The sequence below is a fragment of the Tyto alba genome, unplaced genomic scaffold, assembly GCF_018691265.1.
Source record: "Tyto alba isolate M040663 unplaced genomic scaffold, T.alba_DEE_v4.0 Super-Scaffold_13, whole genome shotgun sequence".
In the NCBI taxonomy this organism is placed as follows: Eukaryota; Metazoa; Chordata; class Aves; order Strigiformes; family Tytonidae; genus Tyto; species Tyto alba.
The window spans coordinates 29,931,108-29,956,888 of NW_024881275.1; the positions used below are offsets into that span (position 1 = coordinate 29,931,108).

The 25,781-nt window shown below is 38.3% G+C and overlaps 1 protein-coding gene across 1 annotated transcript in view; it reads left to right on the top strand.

The window, feature by feature from the left end:
• TRPM6 (transient receptor potential cation channel subfamily M member 6) overlaps nucleotides 1–25,781 on the top strand; it is a 100,114-nt gene that overhangs the window by 39,741 nt on the left and 34,592 nt on the right. The window contains exons 9-23 of the mRNA XM_032983874.2: nucleotides 464–587; nucleotides 2,888–2,960; nucleotides 3,081–3,181; nucleotides 7,865–7,999; nucleotides 8,534–8,587; nucleotides 10,969–11,109; nucleotides 12,836–12,970; nucleotides 14,030–14,310; nucleotides 15,382–15,610; nucleotides 16,205–16,360; nucleotides 19,138–19,272; nucleotides 20,324–20,452; nucleotides 22,547–22,798; nucleotides 23,759–23,933; nucleotides 25,513–25,627. Of these exons, the coding sequence (XP_032839765.1) occupies nucleotides 464–587; nucleotides 2,888–2,960; nucleotides 3,081–3,181; nucleotides 7,865–7,999; nucleotides 8,534–8,587; nucleotides 10,969–11,109; nucleotides 12,836–12,970; nucleotides 14,030–14,310; nucleotides 15,382–15,610; nucleotides 16,205–16,360; nucleotides 19,138–19,272; nucleotides 20,324–20,452; nucleotides 22,547–22,798; nucleotides 23,759–23,933; nucleotides 25,513–25,627 (2,235 nt within the window). The remainder of the gene's footprint in view (nucleotides 1–463; nucleotides 588–2,887; nucleotides 2,961–3,080; nucleotides 3,182–7,864; nucleotides 8,000–8,533; nucleotides 8,588–10,968; nucleotides 11,110–12,835; nucleotides 12,971–14,029; nucleotides 14,311–15,381; nucleotides 15,611–16,204; nucleotides 16,361–19,137; nucleotides 19,273–20,323; nucleotides 20,453–22,546; nucleotides 22,799–23,758; nucleotides 23,934–25,512; nucleotides 25,628–25,781) is intronic.

A 25,781-nucleotide genomic window follows, 5' to 3' on the forward strand; every position in this document is an offset into this window, starting at 1 on the left:
AAGGAAAATATGGATGGAAAGTTTAACAGAAAGACAAATGAGGGAAAAAGATGGGAGATATATGAAGCCTAGTGAACAAATAATGAGGAATTGAATTTTATCCCTATATGATTAATGAAAGAAATCAAAAGTTTGCTAAACTTTTAGTGATTTTTAGCTCTATATTTACAGACAATCCTTTGAAAATTGTTAACTGTTTCATTTATTCTATTTCCAATAATATATATATATATATATATATGGTCAAAACTCATGCCCGTGTGAATAATAATTTATGTTATGGGATGCCTTTGCTTTGTTTTGTTGAAAAAAGGCAGGAATAAGTAAACAGAGAAGTAAAAATAAAAGAGATTTCTTATATGTCTCTGCTTAGCACAGGTTCTGTCTTTTTCTGAGGTGTTGTTCAGGCTGGTAAGAAGTAGCTAAAAATATACTTATTCTTGCTTATATATCTGTTTTTTAGGGAACTGCGCCCTCAAGTGAAGGAGGAAGTCTTAGTGATGATTCAAAACACATTTAGCTTGGGTCAGAAACAGTCCAGTCATCTATTTCATGTTTTGATGGAATGCATGCAGCACAGAGAATCCGTGAGTGGGGTTCATGCTCTTGAGTTTAGGATGTCTTCATTTGCTGTTACCTGTTTTGCTCTTTCTGCGGTGGGTTGGCATGAGCACAGCAGCTGTAGAAGTAATGGTGTTATCTCTAATATAAAGATAACACAAAGGTGTTTGTGCTAATTTATAGACTGGGTAGCTCCACAGATCCCGTTTAGTTAACTTCTCAGTTCATAGTGGTTGCTTATGAAATGACAGCCTTTCTGATTTTAGTAAAAGGCCAGACATCTTTGTTTTTACCCAAAAGATCAAGTAATTCCTACTTTTTTTCTTCTTTAGTAGTCTTACTTCTAATTCAGAAATGTTTCAACCCATTCTTATAACAGATTCATGCTAGAACTTGTCTCTGACTATCGGTATGCACTTTTGAAATGAGCTGGCACGTTTGGTGGCTCAAGTGCACATTTGCGAGTAGAATCATAGAATGGTTTGGGTTGGAAGGGACCTTGAAGATCATCTAGTCCCAACCCCCCTGCCATGGGCAGGGACACCTTCCACTAGATCAGGTTGCTCAAAGACCCGTCCAACCCAGCCTTGAACCCTTCCAGGGAGGGGGCAGCCACAGCTGCTCTGGGCAACCTGTGCCAGTCTCATCACACTCACAGGAAAGAATTTCTTCCTAATATCTAACCTAAATCTATGCTCTTTCAGTTTAAAACTGTTATCCCTCATCCTATTCACTACACTCCCTGATAAAGAGTCCCTCCCTGTCTTCCCTGTAGCTCCCTTTAAGTACTGGAAAGCCGCTATAGGGTCTCTCCGGAGCCCCTTGTTCTTTAGACTAAGCAGCCCCAACTCTCTCAGCCTCTTCTCGTAAGGGAGGTGCTCCAACCCCCAGACCATCTTCATGACCTTCCTCTGGACCCACATGAGCAGGTCCATGTCCTTCTTATGTTGGGGGCCCCAGAGCTGAACACAGTACTTCGTGTGGGGTCTCACGAGAGTGGAGTAGAGAGGTAGAATCATCTCCCTCAATCTGTTGGCCACACTTCTCTTGATGCAGCCCAGGACATGGTTGGCTTTCTGGGCCGTGAGCGCACATTGCTGGCTCATAGTCACTTTTTGATCCACTAATATCCCCCAAGTTCTTCTCTGTGGAGCTGCTCTCAATCCACTCATCACCCAGCCTGTGTTGTGCTTGGGATTGCCCCAATACACGTGTAGGTCCTGGCACTTGGCATTGCTGAACTTCATGAGGTTTCCACAGGCCCACCTCTCAAGCCTGTTAAGGTCCATCTAGATGGCATCCCTTCCCTCTAGAGTATCAACGACACCACTCAGCTCATTGTCATCTGCAGACTTACTGAGGGTGCACTCAGTCCATGACCCTGACAAAGATGTTAAATAATCCTCGTCCCAATACCAACCCCTTAGGGACATCACTCATCACTTGTCTCCACCCCAACATGGAGCCACTGACCATAACTCTTTGAGTGTGACCATCCAGTCAATTCCTTATCTACCACATGGTCCATCTGTCAAATTCTTGTCTGTTCATTTTAAAGACAAGGATGTTGTGCAGGGCAGTATCAAACACTTTGCACAAGCCCAGGTCTATGACATCAGTTGCTCTTCCCTACACTAACGCTGTAACCCTGTTGTAGAAGGCCAGTGAATTTATCAGGCACGATTTGGCCTTAGCAAAGCCACATTGGGTGTCACCAGTCACCTCTCTGTTTTCCATATGCCCTAGCATAGTTTCCTGGAGGATCTTCTCCATGATCTTGCCAGGCACAGAGGTGAGACTAACTGGCCCATAGTTCCTCAGGTCTTCTTTTTTAGCTTTTTAAAAGTAAGGGTTATGTTTCCCATTTTTCAGTCACTGGAGACTTCACCAGTCTGCCACAACTTTTCAAATATGATGGAGTACTATTTGTTACAGGAGTAATGACAATTGTAGCAATGATCACTAAAATGGAAACTACCCAATATATTTTTATTATTTTTTGTTTTACTTTATTTGAGTGTCTGTCTTCTAGTTGGAAGCTGAGTAGATATGTTTTATGTTTCATTTCTACATTTCTCAGTTTTAAAGGGTAGTCAGAAGGAAGTCGACTCATGCTATTATGCAGTAATCTGATTCCAGTTTGCCTGGGATGCTAAAAGTGAAATGGTACATTTTCTGTCTGAAACAAAGGAGTGTCATGTCTGGGCCTTTGCCATTGTTTGTGTTGAAGTGTGTATGATTTAACCTACCACAGCCCTTACCAAGAAGAAATAACTACAGACTTCTCTGCCTTACCTCAAATAGTATATTTCTGCAATTCTAACAGATAACCATATTTGATGCGGAGTCAGAAGATCAGCAGGACATTGATTTGGCAATTCTGACTGCACTCTTGAAAGGTACCTGTCTAAAAATATGACCTGTGTTCATCTGACATACAGTCCCATTGGCTTACCTTTTCAAAGCAAAGAAGTAACATCAATGTGTGAAAACTGCTAGGTCCTTTACTTGTTTCCTAGGTACAAATATGCCTACTTCAGATCAGCTAGGTTTGGCGTTGGCCTGGAACCGGCTAGATATTGCCAAGAAACACATACTGGTTTATGGACAACACTGGAAGGTACTATTACCTTTTAATTATCACAGTGGCCTTACACTTTATTATGATGACTAATTTCCTGTGGTTTGCATTTGCCAAGTTTTAATTAAGGAATAGTTTGGTGCTTGGAGTCATTCTTCTGGAGTAATAATCTTTGATTTTGGAGAGGCATTATTCTTAAAATTGAGAAGTATTCAACAGCAGAGTGCATCAGATGAAAAATCACACAAGTTTATTGCCCCAGGGAAGAGATGATATGTAAAACTCCTGAGGTTTTTGCTGCTAACTTTTCCAAATATTTTCAGTGGTCCTTCTATATATGTATTCCTCAAGCCTGTGTTGACAGTCATTGGTGGTCAAGGATATTTTGTTGTAGCCCAGAGTACTGTCTTCTCCAAAGCAGTAAACTCCAAAAGAGTGTTGCCTCTCTTTTCCTAGCTCTAGACAGAAATACAGAAATCATTGTCCTTTATGGTGTCACCAGGTAGAAGGAAGTTAGCATTAACTGTGGTAACGTGGCATCATGACATTGTTTCAGATATTGTTTGTTAAGAGTAGCTGCAATCAAGCAAACCATTATTTAGACCTACATTAACTATATGTGTGTGTGAAAGTACATGCAATAACAATTGAATCAGTCCTATAAATTTTGGGTTTTGAGTTTTCAACTGTAATCCAGTATTTAAGCCTCCCTAAGTGAATTTTTATGTACATAATAAATTTTTTTATAGATGATAAATACAAAACTGTATGTGCCTCAACACATGCTATTCCCATTTGTTAGAAGAGAAAATATTTTCTTCAAGAAATTATATCTGATGCTCCCAGAAGTCCATTTTAATTTTTGCCTTCCAAGGATTAAAAGGTTGATTTTTTTATAGTCCCAAGTGCCTTTTCTTTATTACAGTATACATTTTGGAAAATGCAGAGTGGGTATAGATTTTTTGAGTGACTGCAGCTGGTTGTTTGACACAAGAGAGCTGAATTTATTTATCACCAGCTCTATTTTCCTGTGGTGTATAAGGGTGAATACATGGAGGACTATGCCTGAGATGTCTACAGTTGGGCATCCATGAATTAAAGGATTTTTTTGTTGCTGTTGTTACCTCTTGGGGCTCAGTTCACTACGTGTGAAGTGGAGACTATCATGTTATGTTCTTGCACAAAACTTGGTAAAATGGTGTCAACTGTCCACTGAAAGGCAAAGAAGGAAATTGCTGGTTTCATTTTCAGGATTTGAATGGTGTGTGAAAAATAAGGGATGTGCTAAGCCTGAAATAATCAAGTTAGAACAAAATACTGAATAGCTACCTGCTAAGGGAACTGTGAACTGAATGGGACTAAACCATATGGGGAAACATAGTATATGACTGACCCATGAATAATTGTACCATTATTCATGATGATGAATTATTTGATAACTTTTGAGTATTTGCATAACCTTGACAGTATTTCTGTCCAACAGACTTTTGTTTTTATGAAATATGGAAGAGATTTGTGTAATACACAATGACGTGTGTATTTTTCCCTTTATAATTTTTTTTTTACTATATCCTCCTGTATTTTGACTCTATGAAGAAAATGTATTCTTCCCAATGTCTTCTTTCATTGTTTTATATCATGTACATCTTTTAGTTTGTGCACTTAGGGACATGTTTTAGTGGGACTTGGCAGTGTTAGGTTAATGGTTGGACTTGATGATCTTAAACGTCTTTTCCAATCAAAACGATTCTGTGTGTATGGGAAATATTAAATGACATTTTCGTAGTCCCCACCTCTTTGGCACAGAAGATTTTAAAGAACTATTGCATAGGCCCCCTCTACCCACTTCACTCCTGGCTTTCCCAAGGTGGCTATCTGTTCAGTTTTCCCATATTTTGGACAATCTTTTCCGCTCTTCTGTGTACTTTTTTTCAGGTCTTAAAGTAATCTTTGGGATAGGCAGACCATCACTGTACCCAGTATTGAAGAGGTGGGGTTCTTCATTGAGATATTTAATGAAACAATAATATTTCATAGATTATTCTGTATTCATCTAAGTGTAAATCCTAATAGTCTGTATACCTTTTTTACTTGTTTCCAACTTACATCCAACCTGTACTCATGCTTTCAGAAGATAGGTCCACTAGCAATTTTCTGAGTTATTCCAAGACCGATGTGCAGGTAGAGATGTTTCTGAAATGCACATTATTTCACATTTACCAATATTAAATTTCACCTGATTTTTTGGCTGGTTAGCACATGTTAGGAGATTTTTCTGCACCTCTTCCCAATCAGTTTTATTATGATGAGTATTTTTGTATCATCAGCAAGTATTGTCAAGTCAATATTCAATATGTGGGATTTTCTTGCTCTCCTACCACTATTAAGAATTTTTTTCCCTACCATTTGATCTGTTAATAAACTACTGGAGGACCTTTTGCCTTGTAACAGATTGATTTGTTTAGAAGTTCATCAAGAAAGACGTAATCAAAAGCTTTTGCAGGGATTTTGCTCACTATATCAGTTGCACAGCCTTATGCTCATTGTCCCTCTCAAAGTTCTGGTAGAGTTGTAATTTCATTCTACAAAATAACTGCCTTGCTTCTTCTTACTCTACTGTATTTAATCATGTTGCTGTTACTGATATTCCTTATTGTAGTTTCATTACATCTATCCTTAGAAAGTTCTAGCTATTGATATGCCATACTTTGACAACTTGTACACTCCTTTATCTTTTTAACAATTGTCATATTTTCTAGCATCTTCCTTTCTGCTGTTAGAGGAGCTGATTTCAGCTATACTTCAGTTCCTTGGGAACTCTTAGGTGAATACCAGCTGGTCCTGACAATTTTGCTACCACTTTACGAATGACTTCTATAATCTTTTCTACTGACACTTCAATTTGACACAGTTCTTCAGATTTTTCTGCCATAAAGAACAGCTTTGATGTAGGACCTTTCCTAACATGTTCTGTAATGAGCAGTGAGGCAATGAATTAATTTACCATTTCTGCAATAGCCTTATCTCCTTGTGTGTTTCTTTTATACCTTGATCGTCCTCTGGCCTTACGAATTGACTGGCAGTCCCCCTACTCCTGCTCCTCTGCTTCTGGTATGTTTGAAAAGGATACATGTACCTGTTTGTATCTATTAAAGTGAAATTGTTCAGCGCCATTTTGAATGAAAAGTCATTTTCAAATAATGAGTATGTTCTCCCATTCAAGTAAGATGTAAAGAGCTCATAATAAACAAGGCTTACATCTCTTGCTGCTTCTGCAAGCAAAAATTAGAATGATGTACATTTCTGAAAGTTTTTCTTTTCACTAAGCAGGAAAAAAGTCTTAAATAGCAATATTTTCTTCATGCATTGTAAAAAAGAAGGAAGGAAAGAAAAAAAGTTCACAATCACAGTTTTAAAGTTTGCTTTTGACTTAGTTGCTTTCTTAAATAAAGAGGAGTACCCCTCTGACTGTCAGGGTCTTCCAGACCTGCAATTGTCAGTTTGTGCATGGTTAATGTGGTTGTGTGTTCAAATTTTGAATTAGATATTTAAGCTGCAATTTTTAGGTGATTGTCCATGCAGTCTTAGTATCTTTCTGTCTGTTTAGTGTTTTAAGGAAACATGCACAATTATGCACAGACTGTGGCCGCTTTTTTTTAGAACTCTGGTCCTAAAAGTTCAGAAGGTAAAGACTGTAACCATCTGTAACAAAGTTTCTGCTTAAATTTCACTTCGGTCTCAGGTGGACTTTACAATGAAGAATGTCATTCTAGTAGTTACCAGATGGCTGTCTAAACCTCTTTAGACACACTGGCAGCGCAAAGAATGACTGCTTGAGGGAATTTAATACAAGAATGGTCACTCTGAGATATTTCTGGAAGAAACACTAATAATTCAGGAACAGTGCAGTTTTTCTTTTGACATGTGACAATTCTGTAACATTTATTGGTTATCTTTTAATATCACTTCTGCCAAATGTAAATACATACATGGAAAGGATTAATTTCACATGCCAAGTTAGCGCTAGCACCTGCCCCACTTGTGTGCCAGCATCCTCATTCTGCTAATCTCACTGAATTTTCTGTGCATATGTGTTCTGTAGAAATTCTTTATATGGATTTATATGAACCTCATATGGCCAACTCCTTTGCTATTTTACATGTAGAAATCCTACTGAGCTCTGTGCATGTGCCATGAGTAGAGTGCTTTTGCCGCTTGGACACTTCTAGGTAGAGCTCTGCTTTGTGGTGTCTTTGAGAGAGTTTACCCTAATACAGATTCTCTTGTTATATTTGAAAAGAAGTCTGCATTAAAGAACTTCAAGTTCTATAGAGGGATCTTGAAATATAGTACCCTGAAATGGCTTTTGTCATGTGTTAAAAAAGAAAAGCTTCCCTCCACCCCCTGCATTATCATACATTAGCTTCTGAAGTGAATTAAAGAGTAGGGAATGTATTATCAGAGTCTGCTTGTAAAGTTAGATTTGTAGAAGTCTCTACAGATGTTGGATTTATGGAGACTTGGTTTTCCTCCCCCTCTTTGTTGGATTTTTTACACATATACTTCCTCCAGCATACTTTTCTTTTGTACTGTACACTTTAAATATATGTAAAGACAAATCATTGTGATAAAGAGATCCCCAGCTATTCAGGAATGTTTTATTTATTTCCAAAACAAAATAATAATTTTCTAAGCTTTTCCTTCATCTCTGTCCTTCTGGAGGTTGGTGCTTTGGAACAGGCAATGCTGGATGCTTTAGTGATGGACCGTGTGGATTTTGTAAAGCTGTTAATAGAGCATGGAGTGAACATGCACCGTTTTCTTACCATATCTCGTTTAGAAGAACTCTACAATACAGTGAGTATTTGAAATCCCAGTGTAGAGCTTTAGATAAGAATGCCTAGAAAGGGTACTGTTTTGCTGAAGAGATTTGATAATTAGGCCACATTTTTATGAAGGATTTTTGAAAAAATTTGAAAATTTGTGGTTTTTGATAATTTTTGATTGTAATGTTGGATTTTTGGATTTGTGTCCCAGCTTTTTATTTTTGATTCATTGACATGAACCAGACTGAGTAGTCACCCGAAGCTCATTAGAAATATGTTCTGATTTCAATCTGGTACGTGATACGTGCTTGTCTTGCTGAAAATTTTATGTTGTTTAACAAAATAATCAAGTTGATACCGACTTCATTTTAGAATATGTCAAGATTTAAGATGGAGATGTTGTAGATTGGTGTTGAAATGTTTTTGAAGAGTTTTGTGGGGAGAGATTGAGTGGTGAGAGTTTGAATCATAGTAACTTACCCTGAAGATCTTTTAGCTGCTTTCTTTTTATTGATTTTAGATCATGTAGAGTGACATGTTTGTTTACTGTCTTTTCACATCACAGAAACAAGGACCATCAAACCTACTTTTGCATCACCTAGTTCGAGATGTGAAACAGGTAATAGACATAGGAAAGGCTGGGGAGCAAAAATGGTAGCTTACAACTTCAGTGTCCACTGGTATACTGCTATTAGGTAATACAGGGGAATTTTAGCAATAGAAGTGATGGGTTCATTACTGTGCCTCTATATCTACTAAATGGTTTTATCTTCATCCCACTGATCCCACTAAGCAATTAACTAGCATACTACTACTGAATGCTCCCAAAGGTCCTCAACCTTAATTTCAAAGCCAAGCAGTTTATGTAGATCAGTTACTGAAGTGGCATTCTGAAGTGATTGTACAAAAGACTTAGGGACTTAGTGCAATAATTATGCTCATTGCTTTAAGGTTTTTTTTTCCCACTCAAAGCTAAAAAAGTCTTTCCGTGTTGAACAGTAACAAAAAGATACTGTGATGAGATATAATATTATTTTAATGTGCTGCATTGCCTAGGAGAACAGAAGGTGGCAGTGGATGACTACTGCATGGAGCACTGGCTCTGTTAGTAATTTCATGGCAGTCTTGTTATTTCACTACACAGTTAATTTATTCAGTATTTCTGTTTTATATTGTGCCTCATAGCACTGCTTCGCCAGGAAGGGATGAGCTGTTCTTTCTACATCTAGTTGCCACTGCAGGAGATGCCTAGATCCAAAACTAGATTAATTGGCAAATTATTTCCAGGGTATGAATGCTAAAATAAAATAAAATGGTAGGTCTGACTTTGCCAAGTTCTGTGGTCTCAAGTAGTGGGATTTCTGGTATGACCTTATTGTGGGTGGCTTTCATTTCAATCCCACTGATGGTTCTGTAGATATGTATAGGGTATTCTGGTCTCTATAGTAAGCTATTTTCTGTTTCCCCATATTGATGGACATATTTGAGGTCTAATTTATGTGGTAGATCTGGAAGATCTCAATGTTGAAAATACATTGAACTTTTCCAGTCTGAGAAATCAGTCTTTCTCACTGACATTGAAGTGATTTGCTTCTTGGTATGACCCCTCTCCTAAAACCCATGGCCTGGTTACATCTCAGGACACTCTGGGAAAACTCAGTGTGTGCTCTAAAGGCAAGCTTTGGGCCCTTGAAGTAAAATTGTGAAATTTAGGTAGTAAATGGTTGCACAAATACAAAACTTTCTATGCTGTTGGGTAAGCTAAACTCACTTGGGACCTACAAACAGATCTAAATGATTTTTCACCTGAGCTTCTGTAAGTATGCATTAAATGCTCTGTGAATGGGTTGTGCAGTTTCAGCCTTATTAAATATGGTAACACAGTAGCTAGAACAGTGAACAGAGTGATACGACCATGGATTTCAGAATATTTTCTCCATTAGTGTGACCAGCTTTGCTGCTACTACATTTGAATGAAGCTACATTGCAGTCTGCCCTGATAGCATAAAACATGCTTTTTAGTGGTAAGAAGTATCTAGAAGTATAGACAGTCAGAATTACTTGCCTAAATCTCAATGACAGAGCTGGTAAGCTCTATCCTGCGAGATGTGCTTTTGGCAGAGTCCTCAGCCTGTTGATGCCTTCTGTTCCTCAGGGCTGGGAGGCCTTGCCTGACTATACTGAGGCTTGCCACTAAAGCCTATTGAAAAAAACCTGAGCTAATGAAGAAATGACTTTTCACAGTCTGAAAGGCATACATCACTAGGAATACATAATGCCTTTGATCTCATCTATATACAGGCCCATTTTTCACTTCCAAGAGTTGTGGTTTAATATTTTACCAATTAGCTTTAAAATCTGCATGGAAGGTGATCTGTTCTTCAGAGGATTTGTCACAAACCTTGTGTCTTAGAGGGACAGTGAAGGTAAACTTGGAAGCAGTGGTCCTTTAAACAGAAGTGGTGAGAGACACAGAAGGTATAATTAATGCCTGTGCAGCTGCTGTCCTAGTTGTCATGACAGCCTTGAGTATCTACAAGAGATTACCAGTCTCCAGGAATTCCTCTACAACTTTAAATACATGCTTCATCCATGTCTTCATTTTTAATTAACTAGTTTAATGAGCAAATCATACCGTGCTAGTTTTCTCTTGTTATGAGGAGAAGATTTTTATCAGTCTCTCTGGCTGTTGGTGATTAACCTGAAGAACCATTACCCTCACTGCATCAGGTCTTGTGAACATTGCAGTATAAAACCCTATGTGATGTGGGTGCAGTGGGCTGTAGACATCACACTTTCCAGGCTGAAAATGTGGATGTGCCTGTGTTCTCCCTCCTAGGGGAGTTTCCTATGACCAATGAATGTGTACACTTTCCTGACAGATTCAGGAGCTCTTGGTTGCACCTTCTTCCAGACTTCCCTCATAGTAGTAGGGCTCTGACATGGCTGAGTGTTGCATAAAATAGCATAATGAAGTGCTTATGACGTTTGGTGTTTCAGAATACCATTTCACTGGATTACAAGATATCACTGATTGATATTGGGCTGGTGATAGAGTACCTCCTTGGTGGAGCTTATCGGAGCAGCTACACAAGGAAGCACTTCCGAATTCTCTACAATGATCTCTACAGAAAACACAAGGTAACTTCTGTGAAACAGCTGCCTCTGGCCACCAAGAAAAGCCAAAATGTGACACCTGAAAATAGATCAGGTTGTCATTGTGGTTTGTCTGATGAGCGTCAGTTAAATCTATGCCATGCTTGTTTGTTTTATGAATCTCTTTGCCAACTGTGGAGAGATTGCAAATAAAACAGACAAATCACTCCCCAAACTACTCCTTGCCCCTCAAGACCACCAGTGATGGTTAAATTAACTATTAGTTCAGTAAATTTACTTTTGTGTCTGGTAGCTGGCTTGTGTTCTTTGTCATCCATCAATAAAGATTGACAAGGCTGTACCATTTTCCCTTTTGCAAAGCAGTTGCATGTTTCTGCTCTTAGAACTTGAACCATATCATAGAAGTACTGAATTCAACAGAAATTTAACTAGACTTAGATTGTGTCAGCATGTCATAGTGAAGAGCAACATGGAGATCCCTGACGCAAGTTTTGAGCAAATGTCTTAGCTTTTAGAAGCATTTCAGTGCTAGTGGTGCACCTTCCTGCCTGGGCCAATGAGCTGTGTTTGCCTGGCAGAGCTTTTTCTGTGATGCACTGGTCGTCACAGGGGAAGTCTCATTCTGGATGTGCCCGAATGCACCCAGGATGCAGTGGCTTTGTGCAGGCAGAAGGTTGTGCTTGGACATGCATGCTGTTCTGCACCTTCTAGATACTTAAGGTGTTTCACTGTATGGCATAGCATTGTGCCATGTCTGAATAATCAGTAGCATCATCTCTACAAACAAACAACCTAACTTGTACAACAGTGTGCAAACATACTAGCACTTTCATTTTCTCCGTTGACTTTCCAAAACTTGTGACTTGAAAACAGCCTAAACTTCTCACTAAATTAGCCAAATACCATTCCTCACATCACAGAAGGAGCAGATTTACAGCATAAAAGTTCTTCCCAGCTTTTGGAGTGGAGGGACTTTCATATATTAAAAAAAAAAAACCAACAAAAACCTCTCATCCCCTCGTACTGCTTTCATGACCAACAGAAGAACCTCAGGGTGATCAGGGAAAATGAGAAGAAATAATGAAAACTGTTACTTGGAGTGAATAGAAACACATAGACAGAGCTTCCTGTGTGTCACTGGCTTAATACAATACTCAACAAGACATATTTGAGCAGTTGTAACTCTCTTCGCTGTATCCTCATGAAATATGACCTTAACAGGGATGAGTGAAACCACATGATCATATAACTAGGAACTGCAGGGAAGAGCATTAGTGAATTCAGCTGGTAACATTCTTCCCTCTCAGTCAACACTGAACAAAATTCCCAGGGATACTAGACATGCCATCCTTTGGAGGAAATGGTCAGCAAAAAGTTCAGAGAACTTCTGTTTTTTAAGGGGCTTATGGTACTTTTTATAAGGGTAGTCACTTCGAAGAGCTTCCAGGTTGGGTCATTCCAATCTGGTGAAAGCCCTGTTGTTGTTGTAATTGGTGGGTGCATTTGAGAAAATCAGTATTTTGAATTTAAAGATTCAGAAAAATAGATAGTTTTTAAATTAGATCTGAAACAGGCTATTTTTTCCTTGTTGTTATAAGCTCCAATGGTAGTTACAGCGATTGCTGACTCACTAGTCTTAGAATAACATCCGTTCCTACAGGCACCATTACAATCAAAGATAAGTACAGGCAAACTTCATCTCTAATTTGCATTTCTCTCCTTATGTTTTATGGTATGCCTTTGGATCTAGAGAGTGCTCTCCACCTTTTCTCAGAGCCTGTCTCATTCCCTTCATCAGAGTAATCAGACAGGTAGCAAAATGGGATCTGCTGAAAGTACTTTGCATTCTCAGTTCTTCAGAACAGCACAGCCTTACAAGTACAAGGTAATATAATTGTTTATTCTGGACTTTGCTTAGGACGTACTGGACTGCTAATCATTTTTCTGAGAGATTTTAGACATGTGTTGGTCAGGCTGTTAGTTGTTGTAATTCTAATTAAATACCAGTGGAAGCAATGTCTTACTGTTCACAAAGTACAAGTCTTGTAATTTTAATGTTGAAATCAAGCTCAGACTCCTCCTTTTTAACTTCCATTTATTTGTTGCTAAGGGCTTTCATTACCTGACATGTAGTATCACCAAATTTCTGAACATCAAGTGTGGGTGAAAACTCTTCTTCTTTGGAAGCAACAGATCTCTGACTTTCCTGATATTTTCTCATGATTTCTTATTAAAGTAGCTACAGTAAGGCTGCTAAGAAGAGATACAGTTCTGATACCTGGATAATGGTGACAGAGTATTTTCTTTCAAATCAAAATGATAAAAGAGCAAAAATGGCCACATACATACATCTGACAGACAAAAAATAAAGTAGAATGATTTTAAACAGCTTTATTGGAATTAGTTTGAGGCAAGATGATCCCATTCTAGCACTGAGACAACCTCACTTATACCAGTAAGACTTTTTCTTTGCCTTTAATGGAGAAATATCCAGATGTAAATGTATAGCAAGTTTACATTACAAGTGTGGCATAGAGTAAAAATCAGCTTTAAGTATAACACATGCATTGTGCATGTTTCAGTCTACTGTTTGTTTTTTTTTTCCCTGTCATTACACAAGTACAAGAGAAGAGTGAAAGTAGGATCTTGGTGTCACAGGGTTTGGAGATTGCCCAAGACTATGGAAGGGGAAGTTTTAAATGGCATGAGTGCAGGGCAAGAAGTGGTTTTCCTCCACTAATATTACCAGCTGATTAGCTGTTTGGTAATTTGAATGTGATCCTAGCTGTCATTTATGACCACAGCTGTAACAGTATGTAACACAGTATGTAATGATCAAATAGTTTGCTACTTTTAATTCAGATTTGTGTGCAGTTTTATTTACATGAGTCTGAACCTCATCCATGCATTGAGTTTTTTTCTTTTTTGAAAAACAAATTTATAGGAAAGATCCACTGCTTTCCATAAGTGTAAGAAGAAATCAAAAGAGGATATAAACTTTGCAGAGAATTACGAGTCATCTGGCTTTATCTACCCCTATAATGACCTCCTGGTTTGGGCAGTATTAATGAAAAGGCAGAAGATGGCAATGTTCTTCTGGCAGCATGGAGAGGAAGCCATGGTCAAAGCTGTTGTGGCGTGTAAGCTCTACAGGGCAATGGCACGTGAAGCTAAACAGAGCAACATGGTGGATGACACTTCAGAAGAACTCAAGAAGTACTCAAAGTATGAGTTGTCCCTTCAGTTGATGAAGTACTGCAGTGCTTAGAATGATTAGATATTTTCCTAATCCATTAAGAGTTTGTAAGGTTAGTGGTGCCATGGACTACAGAATATAAAAGAAACACTTTCAGCTGCCCGCTATTCATATTACATAATGGAGCTATGTATTGGTGTGCAATCTGGTCAAAGAAAAGCTATTAACTTTCAATATTTCTAGTTATCTAGTTGAATATTTGAAGGTTAAAATATATAGGTGAGTAACGTGTGGCTCACTGTCTGCTAAATGGTCAAGTGGAAGACTGAAATTTCCGTTACAGCTTCTCTTCCAGTTCAACTTGTTAAAAAGCCATATGACGCATACGTGTTGGACTTTTCAAATGTGTAACATTTTGTAATGAGCAAACTAAAATCAGTGCTTATATCCTGCTTTGCGTAAGACATAAAGAAAAATGTGTGCTGAAATAGCTGGGTGATTAAAAAAATGAAGTAGACCAAAAATTTTCTTCAAATTTGTGGTTTCATGTTAGTGTTTTGTGGTAGTTTTTCTTGTTAATGACATACTGTATTCTTTGTAGACATCATGCCTCCGATTCAGAGTACAATAAGATGTGCTGTCTTCCTTTGCATGCAGCTCCAAAGCTTAAAGGAAGGTCTGTCTTCCTTGAAGAGTCTTCCCTACAGAGATGTTTAAGAGCCAGTTAAAAGAAGAGGCTTTTGCAACTGTGTGCAATGCTTGCCCACAGTGATGATGAGTGTGTTGTTGAAAGAGGTACACAGAACTTTGTAGGGTCCATTTTGAATTACTGAGTGAGATTATGAACACATCAATTAAAAAAACAGAAAACAAGATGACCCTAAACCTCGTGATTAGGACTAAATAGTTAGATTTTCTCCCCAAGTATTTTTTCACTAGATATATTGATAAAGCAACAGGAAAAATAGGAGGAGGCATACTTACTGAGAATGTTAGCTGAAATTTAGTTAATGAAATTTTCAAACCAGCCTCTTTGCAGCAGTGATTCTGAGTTTTGACTGATCCCTGTTATATTAACTGTTAATTCCTTTCTGCTGTAGGGAATTTGGGCAGCTTGCCTTAGATGTGCTGGAGAAGGCATTCAAACAAAATGAGCAGATGGCCATGAAGTTGCTGACCTATGAACTGAAAAACTGGAGCAACTCAACTTGCTTAAAACTAGCAGTGTCTGTGGGGCTGCGACCTTTTGTATCCCATACTTGCACACAGATGCTGCTGACTGATATGTGGATGGGACGCCTGAAGATGCGAAAGAACTCCTGGTTTAAGGTAACATCACTCTAGCTTTTTCTGAGAATTTAGATGCTGTTTAGGTGCTTTATGTGTGTCTTTGTGGTTATGAACATGTCTAATGAATGCAGCTTCGGACAGATGTGCTTAAGCATGGATTGGAATGTACACATTTGGGAAAAAAAGAAAGGTGGGGGGGGAGGACAGTACTTCCTTCTGTTTTACTTCTTTGCAAAAGCTGCTGCGAGATAACAGTAGGAGAATGCATTTTATGAGTTTTTTTCTGTTCCTATTCTCTCACCACCCCTCCGTCCCACTCCACCTGCTCTCTGTGCACTGCACTGCTGGTTCTTCAGCAGAGCTGCTGATGGGAAGAATGCCTTCCAGGCATAGGAAGCAGTATCTAAAGTATTCCCAGATACCATGACACTCTTCAAAGCCACAAAACAGCCAAGAGCAACATGCTTCCTTCAGAGGCTGTAAAAGTGTCATGCAGAGATTTTCTGCACCAGTTGCTCTCCCCCAGGCCAGTGGAATTTCACTGAGTGCTGGCACCGTGCATGGCAGACTGTGTCCTCAGATCTATGCTATCACCGTTGAATTAATTTCCTGAATCTTGTGTCTTTCTTTTAGGTCATTATGAGTATTCTTTTGCCTCCTACCATCTTGATGCTGGAGTTTAAAAGCAAGGCAGAAATGTCACATGTGCCTCAGTCTCAAGACTTCCACCAGTTCACATGGTATCATGGGGATGAGAGCCCAACCAGCTCTAAAGATGCTTTGTCTCTGGTTAGTCTGCAGTGATCAGTCATTTGTGTGTCAGGCTCTGTCTCTTTACCACAGTATAATCCTGAGGAATGAGGAGAAGTTTATCAGCTGGAAGCATCAGGGCCCAGTTCTCAACAAGTAGGGTCTGTGGTCTGGATACAGACTGAAGTGACCTTGGACAAGGCACTTCATCTGTCCAGGGGTCACTTCTGTACTTGTCATAATGAGAAAATCCTTCTCAATCTCATAGAAGTAGAATGAGATTATAATTATCTGTCAGTTACATGGGTATTTTAGGGTGCAAAGTCTATTCAAGCTGCAGATAAATACCTGTGTAATCTTGTATATGAAATAATCTAAGAATGGTTTCATATCATACACAAAATCACATCCATAAAACTCAGTTCAGGTTGCCCAGTGGAGCTGTCCAAAGCAGGGAAACAGCAGAACTAAGGCAGTCCAGGTCCTGTCCTCTCCAACTCACTATGTCCTCCCACTCTGCCTGGCCAGCAGCCTCTCCTCCTCTCCATGGCCATCCTTCACTCTTAGTGTCTCCCTGAGATTTTGTTTCCTGAATTACATCATAACCCTTCCAGAGGTCTAACTCCTGCCCTCCTTGTTGAAAAACAGGGTATCTCTACTTCTGCATTGCTTGAGCCTAGCAGAGATGCCATTTAAAGCACAAGAGAACTGTGCTTTTGGTTTAGTCATCTGAACTGAGTCTGGAAACATTCTGCAGGGATCTGTGGTTGCGCAAAAGTCCTTCTTAGGCCTGTCTGTGGGGAGTCTCCAGTATAGGTGAAGCCTTTGCCTTCTAAGATCTGAATTCCCCCAGACTTTTCTAGGCAGAATTGCCTGTCCTTTTTCTCATTCTCCACAGAGCATGCCTTGAACTGAAAATTCCAAAAGTTTTCAGTCTGAGATAGACAACAGAGATGTAGAATTTCCATCCAAAAATGTAAATGTTGATGTGTTGCTAACCAATGAAAACAGGATTGACAAGTGAGAGCTGTCAGGCAATCTTTTCTGCACTGCTCTGCTTATCGTACAGCAGATAAGCATTCTAGATTGCTTGGGACCTTCTCAGTTAACTTTCAATTTTGTAAAATAAAAGGGAATGCATTGTTGTTGCGGGCTTTCTCAGCAGCATCGTAGGCCTCTCAATGCCACGCTTGTGTTTTCTCTCTCTGATGCAGGAAAATGCTTGAAGCCATTATCTTCTGCAGTGCCAGTATAATACAGTCAGTTCAGAATTGCTTTTTACGGGGTTAGGTAACAGCTGTGATACAGAGGACAGGCCCATTGCAATTATTCGTAGCAGGACCACTCCTGCAGTCTGGTAGAAGGCAGCACAGCAATCTGCATTAGCACTTTTCTGACCTGCCTCAGACAGGGCTGCTTCCTTCCTGTGCTAGCAATAAGCTTAACTTCTGATTTTATCTAATACAGAGTATTGTTTAAAACAAAAGGCTGAGCTACCATTTCTTCTTAAATACTCTGATATGAAATAGTATAGAAAAATGTACAAAAAATTTCAAGGGTGTACATTTGCCATATATAGCACCTTTCACACATGGTCATAAATTCCAGTGACCTGCTGGAGCTGGAAATTACACTCTTTCATAGGACAAATTCTCTCCTTTACTTTGAAGGATCTGATGTTAATATACTGGGATGATTCTGTGTATCAAATTACCTTGTTTAGCACTTTTCTGAGTAATATGATGAAAGAAAATCATCTTTCACCTGATAACCCAAGGAAATGTTGAGTAGAGTAGGGATAAATATGTCAGATAGAAAGTGCTATGCTGCAGATGTCTAGTAGCAGTAAGTTTTAGCATTGATATTAGACAAGGCAATTGGCCAGCATTGAAACAAAACAGAATGAGGCTGGTTCCCTCAGCCTTGTCCAGCTATTAGCTATTTATAGTTCCCGCAGACCTCTCTCCTTCATCTCTGAAATCTCCTTTCCTGCACCTTCTGGTTTTGTCAGTTGCCCACTGCTGTGTATATGCAGCTCTTCTTAGGCTTCAGTGGCAATCAGATATTCGTACTTTCAGAGGGGTACTTGGACAAATACCAAACTCTGGATATAGAATAAAGTGTGTTTGCCTTCTTTTTTTTTTTTTTGTTTCATTGTTTTGTTTTGTTTTGTTTTGTTTTTTGGTGGGGGGTGTGTCATTTGTTTTTATTTTACTGAAGACAATAAAGAAGTTACCTGTATTTCTTGTAGGCAGGTCTTTGTAAGAGAGTACTTACTTCATCCTCATATTCTAATCAGGCATACAATGTATCAAAAGTAGCAATTAGATTCTGTATAATTTCACTGTCTTGACATTTTCTGTGCAACTCTGTACATGAGTGGAAATGTGATGCTTATTCCCTTATTTCAGAATGTGCCACAGTTGTGAGTGGAGTTCTAGATATCACTTACGTTGTATTGGGAGTTGTTATTTATCTGCATTTCACAGATGGGGAAAGTGAGACACAGAGTGATTAAGTGACATTGCTTAAAGAAATGTGTGGCAGACACAGGAGTGGCTTCAGGTCTGCTGATGGCCAGTCCACTGCCTGTAGTTATAAGAGAAAACTCTAAATGTGTATTTATAGTGGTAAAGTATGCATGTTGATTGTTGTAAATGTGATGGTTGTAACTAGACAAAATCAAGGTACAGTAATGGTTTGTGTATTCAGAACAAAGATTAAACATCTGTGCCTGTCTTCCCTCTAACATGACACAACCTTTTCAGTCACAGACCATAGTTTTCTTACTTTCAAAATGCTGTTTCCTTTTAAAGAAGGATTATGATGTGGAGAAGGTTACTCAGAAGTCTGATGAAAGCCAAGTAGACGGTGGACAAGGAAATCTGCCTGGAACTAGAAAAATCTATGAGTTCTACAACGCACCAATTGTCAAGTTCTGGTTTCACACGGTTGGTCATCATTCTAGAACTCGGATTGCCAAAACCCTCCTTTGATCCTTCAAATACCACTTGATGCTGCTTTTACTTTGCCTATCATGGATTTGCAGCCATTTAGCGGTGGGGAGTGGATAGGAAGACATTTGAATATCTCTCACAATTAAGTGAAACGTTTTTCTGCTAATGTCATGCAGCTGCATTAAAAAAAAAAACCCAAACCAAACCAAACCAAAACCAAAAAATAACAAAAAACCAAAAAGAACAAAAAAACAATTACAAAGAATTAAAGAAAAATCCGAGCAGGGTTTTCTACTGTGGGTAATCACACATGCTAGAGATAGATTTGAAGCCTTAAATACCTCACAGATACTCATGTCCCTTCCTTTAGGAACTGTTTCTGAAGGAGTGAATATTAACCTATGTGAGAGAATTTGCTATAAAGAAATATGCATTTATTAGTAGCTAACCCTGTGTCAGTAGATCTTAGGGTGTTTGAGGTCAGCCTGACTCTTGGGTCAGACCACCATGTACATAAACTGTTGCTCCTTTACCAGGGTGTGGTTAACTGCTTTATAGGTTGTTAATCCGTTATCTCAGCTACCCTTACAGTGTATTCTGGTTCACTTAAAATAAATACTCTCCATCTGATATTGTTCCAGTGTTTTGGAAGTCACTGATTAATGATCAGTTATTCACGTAGCTTTGAGAATGGTTACTTGATTCTAGAGAAGGTTGGGATAAAAGCATAGCACTGCCTTTACATTCAAGTAATGATGTGCAAATAAAACAGTCTTTTTCATATATGGGTTTGGAGCCTAGCTGAACATGCACTGCAAAAGTTTGTCTTCTGCTCCCATTTATTCATCACTGAAGCGTCAATTTCCAGATGATGTTTAAGGATAGATATTCCCATAAAAACACTTCGGAAAACTGGAGGAAAGATTTTGGGCTCAAAAATCTGACCCCAGCAGTTTGAATACATATAGTCAGGCTATTCACCTGTTAATATGTTTACTGGAATTTGGTGGAGATTTTTATGGATTGAATACCATGTGTTTTGTAGATGGCATACATGGCATTTCTCATGCTCTTCACTTACACTGTGTTGGTAAAGATGGAACCAAGACCAAGTGTGCAAGAGTGGCTTGTTATCATTTATATTTTCAGCACTGCTGTTGAAAAAGTCAGGGAGGTAAGCTTTTCCATTCACATTTCTCATCTATAGAGGATATGTTATAAACCAGAGAATACCATAAACTGAAGAGCGCCAAATCCTTCATTCTTTTTGTAGAGAATTTAGCAGAGAGTAATTATTTATTTTAGCAGGGCATTTATTTCTGAGAAGTCTTTATTTGAAGACCAGTAACTGTGCTTTGAAAATGCATCTTAAAGTTTGTCCTTAAATCTTTATTTTGCTGTGTAAAGCCAGTGTTAATGTGCAGGTTGCGTGACAGTGATTGTGCTGAATTGAGATTTGGAGCACCAAAGTAGGCACCTGTTTCTTAATTTTTTGAGTGGACCATTAGTTTCCTTTTAACAAATACGGAATTTGTCATTAGATATTTACTTCGAGGATGGACATTTTTATCAATTAATAGGTGTTATGTGTAGAATAATCTATGGCTCTTTATCAAGTCTAGTTGACCCTCTATAAACAAAACTGGAAAAAAGCCACCATCAAATTATAATGCTGGATTCACTGAGCATGGAAAAATGATATTCCAAACAAAATTAATTGCAGTTATTTGTAGCAGATTAGATCCAAGCTTCTGAACACAACTTGCCCTTCAAACCTGAGGGTGGGGACAAATGCAGCCATGTATTTCCCAAATTATTGTATCTGATTGGGCATATCTTCACTGTAGAATTGACATGTAGTACACAAAAGTAGTGTGAATTATCTTTTATATATAAGACATTTGAATTCCTGTACTTTTAGAGGAATAAAACTAAAAAAAGCAGTCAGAGTGAAGGATGCTGTTACAACAGATCACTCAGAAGACTGCAACATCAGTATGAGAGGTAAAGGATTTCAAGGGGCAGCAGAAATGCTGGGAATGTATTGAAGCTTGGTTAAACACGAATTCTGTGGCTTCATGAGATAAAATTGGAAATCTCTACACAAGTATTGTCTATTTAAGAAAAAAATGAAATGTGAAATAGCAAGCACTTTTCAAATCACTGTTGTGCTGTTGCATCATGTTGATGGTGGGACAGTGGAAACATCAGCTCTTCTTTCTAGCATTAACATTCATTTGAGACTTTTAAATTCATGTCTTCTACTTGATTTTCTCTGTCCATGTACTAGTTCTGGTCTACTGGCAAAGACTAGGACACTGTGTCTTACACGTACTGCTTATTAACTGCTGAGGGCCTTGTTATATATAACTGCAAACCTCTATTTCTCTAGATTGTATCAATTAATTGTTAAAGCCCTGGGCCCTGATCCTGCAACTAGTTCCTCATGTGAGTTAGTCCAGCTGAATTGAATAGGATTACTCGTTTACATTAATGTGTTCATATGAGTAAATTCTTGCAGGATCGGGGTATAACATTTCAGATCTCTCCTTTGCTTGGTACTTATCAGTGTGATCTAGCATAGCACTGCATTATTGGCCTCACTCACAAAATGTGCAAAGGTTTTATTTATGACCTCTCAAAGATTCCACTTCACACTTTTGCTCAGTGAAGCTTAAAATCCCTTTGGGGCACCTCACAGTTTGAGGAGTGAACATTTCATTCTTTACCTTGCTAGTTGGCAGTACTTCTTTTTTTAGCGTGTCCTTGGTGGAATACAAGGATCATTCTTTATATTTTCAGTCTGAAATAAAAGGCGTTAGTTATTTTCCCATCAGCAAGGTTAGGCAGGTTGGTACTTTCCATGACTTAGGGGCTTTTGAAAGGGCTGTTGCAGGTCATGACCATTTCTCTAGAAAATGCTTGTTAATTTGTAATGATATGTATGCATAACAATTCTATACTGGCTGCTCTTTTCTGCTGAGGAATGTGCTCTTTAGTGAATGGGTTCAGGCTCAGAAATCATTTTTCCTTAGGAAGATCTATTCTATTTGGTGTGGCACACTTGAGCAATATGACACTATAGATTAAGTACAAACCTCAATTAACGGTGAATGGCAATATGCAGTACAAGGGCCTGCAAAAAAAATTGAAAAAACCCAAGACATTCCCAAATGTCATGAAACAGTTCAAACAGAATAGGTTAAAGATTGTATCTGTGATTTTAATGGAGTTTCCCTGTTTTTTTTTTTTTCCGCATTCTACTCAGGTATTTATCTCAGAACCTGGAAAATTCCACCAAAAAGTGAAGGTGTGGATTTATGAATACTGGAATTTTACTGATTCTATAGCTATCATCCTCTTTATGATTGGTTTTGGCTTGCGCTGGTCTGCCCCCCCTGTTCAAACTGCAGGGAGGCTACTTTACTGCTTGGACATAATATTTTGGTATGCTCGGCTGCTTGATCTTTTTGCTGTGAATCAGCATGCTGGCCCGTACCTGACAATGATTGGGAAAATGGTAAGTATTTTGCTTTGGGGCAATATTTTTGTAGTTAAGGCATCTGTTAAGGAATGTGTAAAGGTCAGAAGTGACAGAAAAGAATGGTAGTCAAAGGAGAGGTCACCTAATAATTCATAGTGAATGTATTACCTGAAAGTACGATGTCTTTTTCTGTTTGTGTGTTGACCGCAATCAGATTTCACTTGTCTCTAATTTATTCATTATTTGAATTTATTCACAAAAGCCATTCTTGCTTCGTTCCTTAGAGAAGGGTTGCATTTGAGCTGAGTTTCTGATCCAGCTTGATAATAGGAGAAAGAAAAATCACTGTCTCTTGCAAATGGGCTCACTACTATAGATAATTCCCCTAGCTCTTGGAAACTATCTCATTATTATTTTACATTTTGATTCAAATAATTATATCCCATTTTAGCAGGCAAAATTTCTCTGAGATCAAAGTTAATTTTTTTTCTCTTTTGGTGTAAGAACTGCTGCTGATCTGCTGCCTAGTCTTGCGGGACATCTGCAGATTCCCACTGTAATTTCCCTTGGTTATTGGGAACTATCTTATTAATACTTTTCTATTCTGTCTTGCATAGTAATTCCAGTTCACTGTTACAAGGCAAAATAATTTTCACTGCTATTCCTTGATCTCAGTTTGGAAGAAATACCACTGGGTAAAAGTACCATCATAAGGTCTGTGCATTTTTCAAATCTTGCTTAAGATCTTAAGAGGGACTTGAGAGGCAAGTAGGACTTGTGGCCTTTTTGATCCAGGATGATTTTAACCTCTCTAAATTATTTAGGTAGCCCAGGTCACAGGAATAAAATATTTTTATATCCTGCAGCATATTAGATGATTGGCCCTGTGTTATATTCTGATTTGTAAAAGCAGTGATTGATACTCTTCTCTAACATGTATGTCTCCTTTACATATAATTAACACAGCTAATTCTTTCATGAAAACATGTCTTCCAGACAGCAAACATGTTCTATATTGTGGTCATGATGGCCATAGTCCTGTTGAGTTTTGGAGTGTCACGAAAGGCAATCCTTTCACCAGAGGAGCCTCCTTCTTGGACTCTGGCACGAGATATTGTATTTCAGCCCTACTGGATGATGTTTGGTGAGGTCTATGCTGGAGAAATAGATGGTATGTAATTTTCACAGTACAATTTAACAGCTTAAATTTAATACATGCAGAAGCAGGTCCACTTTGGGCTACTAGAATTTTGACTACATAGTGAGTCTCTTCTTTCTCAAACAATTTTGATTCTAGCATATATATGTCCTTAATGAGTTATACTGCATGAATAAAGGTGAGAATATTATTCATTTATTTGTTAAAAATAAAGATTAAGCTTTTAAATCTTCAAATTTAGCTTTTAAAATGAAGTATATTGCAAAGCTCGGAGCAAAGCACATAAGAACTAATACTAAGCTAGTTCATGGTCAGGGGATCTGGCAGTGAAATCAATTTCCAATTAAGCAAATCCAAAGCTGCTGATCTCTTGGAGAAAAGACTACAAAGTTGTCTTAAAGGAGGAAAAATTAAAGAGAAAACAAAAATGGAAAAATAAGAACAAGAAATAATTTTGCACCATAGTAAGAGTTAATTGGCATCGTTCTTAAACAGATAAGCCAGTTGAACATAGGAAAATAGAACATATCAATGTAAATAAGAAAAATGTTCTTTCTTGACTATGACTTTGACCTTGTCTCAGTAAGAGCGAAGAACCAGGCACTTCAGGAGGTATTTCAGCATTAGGGATGGAAGGCACTCTCATGCTGTTAAGGGATGGGTACAAGTAAAACAGTCCCTAAAATAGAAAAGTAGGTATGCAATTGAAGATACATAATTCAGCATAGACCTGATTAATTAAAAAAATTTAAGATGTTGCATCCATTGTTCTTGCTAAAATAGTCATGCGATGGCTATATATTTTGGTTATGCAAATCAAAATTCTTTAAATGAAAGCACACTGTTAAGTTTCACAGTTTAATCCATTTAATCACTTATTAATGCTAAACCTTTAGAAATTTGACACTTCCCAAATAAAGCTAGTATTTCTCTAATGACTCTTTATGCTGCAGAAGATGTCCTGAATTTAGGGCTGCTGCCTTATAAATCTGTTTTAAAATTTCCTCAAAGGTGTAAAATTTAATTATAAAGACTGAAAAATATTTATTTTGACAATTTAAAAATGTTAAGAGGGGTCCCTTAATTTTTAGGATTTGTTGGTTCATCTCACAAGTATTCATAGCCATATGTCCTTTTGCACATGAGTGTGATCTCTCTGAAACTCTAAAGGAATAACACTCCAGTACTGATAAAGTGGCAAAAACTGAAAGTTTTGCCACTTGATTTAAGGATCAGAGATTTGGATTTCAGTTTACTTGAGTGTGATCCATCTCCCAAATACATTTCAGCTGCATCATTTTTTCCCCTTAACAAAAAGTTGGGAAAACTGACATACAAACTGATGTGTGTGAAGTGGTATTTACAGCTTCTGAATTGCAATTGAAACTGTAGGGTGGTAGTATCATGAAGAGGTCTCAGGTCTTCTTTACGTGGAAGTAGACTTTTTAGTTGGGAATTTAGTAATGTATTTCTGTGAAAGTAATGAGGACTATTCTGTTTTGTGCAGGGGTGAATGAGGAGCATGTCATTGCTGTGCTCTGCTCTGATTTCCATGCTAACCATGCTCTGTATGTATGTCCTTCACTTTCAGTCTGTGAAACCAATGAAGACTGTCCTCCTGGCTCCTTCCTCACGCCGTTCCTCCAAGCTGTCTACCTCTTTGTGCAGTACATCATCATGGTCAACTTGCTTATTGCTTTTTTTAAGTAGGTATCATGGTATATTGTTGCGAAAGCAAAAGCAACTTATAGATGTTCTGCCAACACTTCCGCAAAAGCCTTTCACCTGAATTGCCACAGTTGGGCATGTTGATGGTGGTTGTTACCCCATCTTCCATGGGGGTCCAGTGAATAAAAAAAA